This window comes from Cariama cristata, unplaced genomic scaffold, assembly GCF_000690535.1.
Source record: "Cariama cristata isolate BGI_N322 unplaced genomic scaffold, ASM69053v1 scaffold6254, whole genome shotgun sequence".
Classification (NCBI taxonomy): Eukaryota; Metazoa; Chordata; class Aves; order Cariamiformes; family Cariamidae; genus Cariama; species Cariama cristata.
Genome location: NW_009612258.1, coordinates 15,234 through 17,917, shown reverse-complemented (window position 1 = coordinate 17,917; position 2,684 = coordinate 15,234). Strand labels below are relative to the sequence as shown.

General features: G+C 39.5%; 1 protein-coding gene across 1 annotated transcript in view; it reads left to right on the top strand.

The window, feature by feature from the left end:
* The window catches only part of PLAA (phospholipase A2-activating protein), a gene marked incomplete at its 3' end in the record, with an annotated part of 17,027 nt that overhangs the window by 316 nt on the left and 14,027 nt on the right, over window positions 1–2,684 (top strand). The window contains exon 2 of the mRNA XM_009698533.1: window positions 1,914–2,098. Coding sequence (XP_009696835.1) covers window positions 1,914–2,098 — 185 coding nt within the window. The remainder of the gene's footprint in view (window positions 1–1,913; window positions 2,099–2,684) is intronic.

Here is a 2,684-nt window from a genome sequence, read left to right as displayed (position 1 = left end):
TGGGCGGGCCTGGGCGGCCGCCCCGGGTTGCGGTCCGCTGGAGGAAGGGCACGGAGATTGGGCCGCCGGGTTGGTCCCCGCGGTCGTGTCTTCTCTTGCGAGTCCCGGGTGAATCGGTGGGCGCCTGGGAAGGTGGCGGGCATGTGCGCGGCGGTGGGAGTCTGTTCGCTGCAGGCGTTTTGAAGAGTTTACGAACGGCTGAGGCATTACCGTTTGCATGCCTGCTTTTGGGGAAGGTTAGATTTGCTTAAACAGTTAACTATATGTCCATATTTTTAGTGTGTTTTGCAGACGGTAATAACGTCTAAATCTGGGCATCTTTTCCCAGATGGTAGCAACGTTGTTTCCAAGTCTTGGTATTCAGTATCAAAGTAATCCTGCTAAGTAACAGTGCTGCGTTTTTGACAGTAAGGTGGTATACTTTGAATTAAAGTCTTTTCTCATACTTGCTGAGCAGAATTTGTTGAACGTAAAATGCAATATGAACAAAAAACTACACAGAAAATTTAAATACATGAAGACATTGGAAAAGGAAGAAAACCTGATACTATTTTCTCAGATATTCATGTTGTGCAGGATTGTCTCCTACTGGACTTGTGCTGTTGAATTCACTCAGTGAATTTTTCAGCATATCATTGTGACCAGAAGAGGTACTGCTAAGTAATGTGAATGGGAGATGGTGGAGATGTAGCCACAGCACATATCTCATGACCTCTCTGTAGTTTCAAATTGTGAACTACATTCTGAAGTTGCTGGGCATGGATATTCTTTCTACTGCCTTCCGGTGAAACAGAGATAATTGGCAAATTTGCCTGAATGCTCATATGTGTGTTTAAATTGATCTTTGTAGCTCTGCAATTGAGGGAGGAGGAAGAGTAAACTCATTAAGTGTGTCTTGTTAAATCTCTCATCACTAGAGGAAGAACTTCTTAAATTGTATAGAAACTTACTGCAGGAAAGGAAGTCTAATTCTAACCCGTAATTTTCAAGGGCTGTGTGAGGAAGGCGTGAGTAACTTGTGCAGAGTCATAGCATTGGTAATGATTATCTTTCTCTGCTTTGGAGTCTCAGGGGTTACAGTAGTCAGGGTTCAGTGGGTAAGCAAACTGCTGTGCATTATTTTTCTTATTTAAATTTTGCAGAAAGGTATGTTACCTTCATTTGTTCTCTGTACCTTCAGCAGAGAAGACATTTTAGAATTTAGAAGAGTATCATGATTTCCCTATTTTTACGCTTGGAAAGCTTGGAATATGAAGGATTACAGTGTGATATGATACATTGGGATCTTTTGGGGGGTTGGTGGTGGAGCAAGGAAGAAAAACCCAAACCAAACACCACCAAGGCCCACACATTTATTGTCTGGGGATGAGTAGCTTTTTCCAGTTAGTGCTGTAACTATTGAGTATGGATCATGATGAAGAAATAAGGGTACTGCTTGCATCGGTTACAATCTATTAACTATTAAACCTCTACAACCCTCCTAAATAAGAACCACTGAATAGATTTGATAGGCAGTAGACTTTCTTGAGTTACGTGCTCTGTTATTTTAGGCTGTATTGGGATACATATTTGAGTCTTGAGACAGCAAAAGATTTCATAAAGGCAGACTGCAACTACTTCTGATCAGCTTGGGCATAGTGTTTGCCAATGAGCAAGGAAAACCAAAACTAAGTCATTTCGGGCCTACCATTGCTGAAAAATAAGTGGAAAGCTTTAAATACTGCATACTGGGTTGGAATGCTGGGATATAATTTTCCTCTTAACTTTTTCATTCTTTCTAGGTCATCCATAGTGTTTATTCAGCACAATTCAAGAGCTGGAGTATAAAACACCTGTTGTAATTCACTGCCTCAAATAAGTACTGTTTCTGTCATGACTTTGAACTGATTATCATATATGTTTAGTCTTAACAGGGGTTTTGCTGAAATACACTGTATGAGTGGCCACTCAAATTTTGTATCTTGTGTGTGCATCATACCTCCAAGTGACCTCTATCCTTGTGGGCTGATTGCAACTGGTGGCAATGATCATAATATTTGCATTTTCACAGTTGACAGCCCAGCTCCTCTTTACATCCTTAAGGGTCATAAGAACACAGGTATGTAGTCATTTTATTTTGGACTTTGTTGCATAAAAGTTAACGTGACTTGTTAGAGAGGAAATTAAGTTGAAGTTATACAACTCAATTTTGATTTCTTTGATATTTAACGTAGCAAACTATTTAATTATGGCCTTTGCAAATAGGATTTAATAATCTCAATTAATGCAGTGACAGTTTGTTGCAGGGACTTCCAAGTTTACACGGATGAATGCTTGAGCTTTTACTGTATATATGAACACATGGCAATTTACAGAATGATTACCTTTTTGCCAAGAGTTGCATTTTTAAGAAGCAGTTAATTTAGTTCTCCATGTATTAAGCTGAATTGTTATGTTAAGGTTGACGGATGTAGAAAAACTCAGCTTCCTAAATAAACTAACTTCCACTGCCCATTTTGTCACCTAGGTGGGGATCTAATATTAATTGGTGCTTTAAATACACAGTAAATACTAAAAACTCACTGTAGAAATTTAATCTCTCTTTAGTCACGTCAGTGCAATATGTGACATATTAAACCAACTTTGTATACCTTTTCTTGAGCTATTGTTGTGGTTTAACCCCAGCCAGCAACTAAGCACTGCAC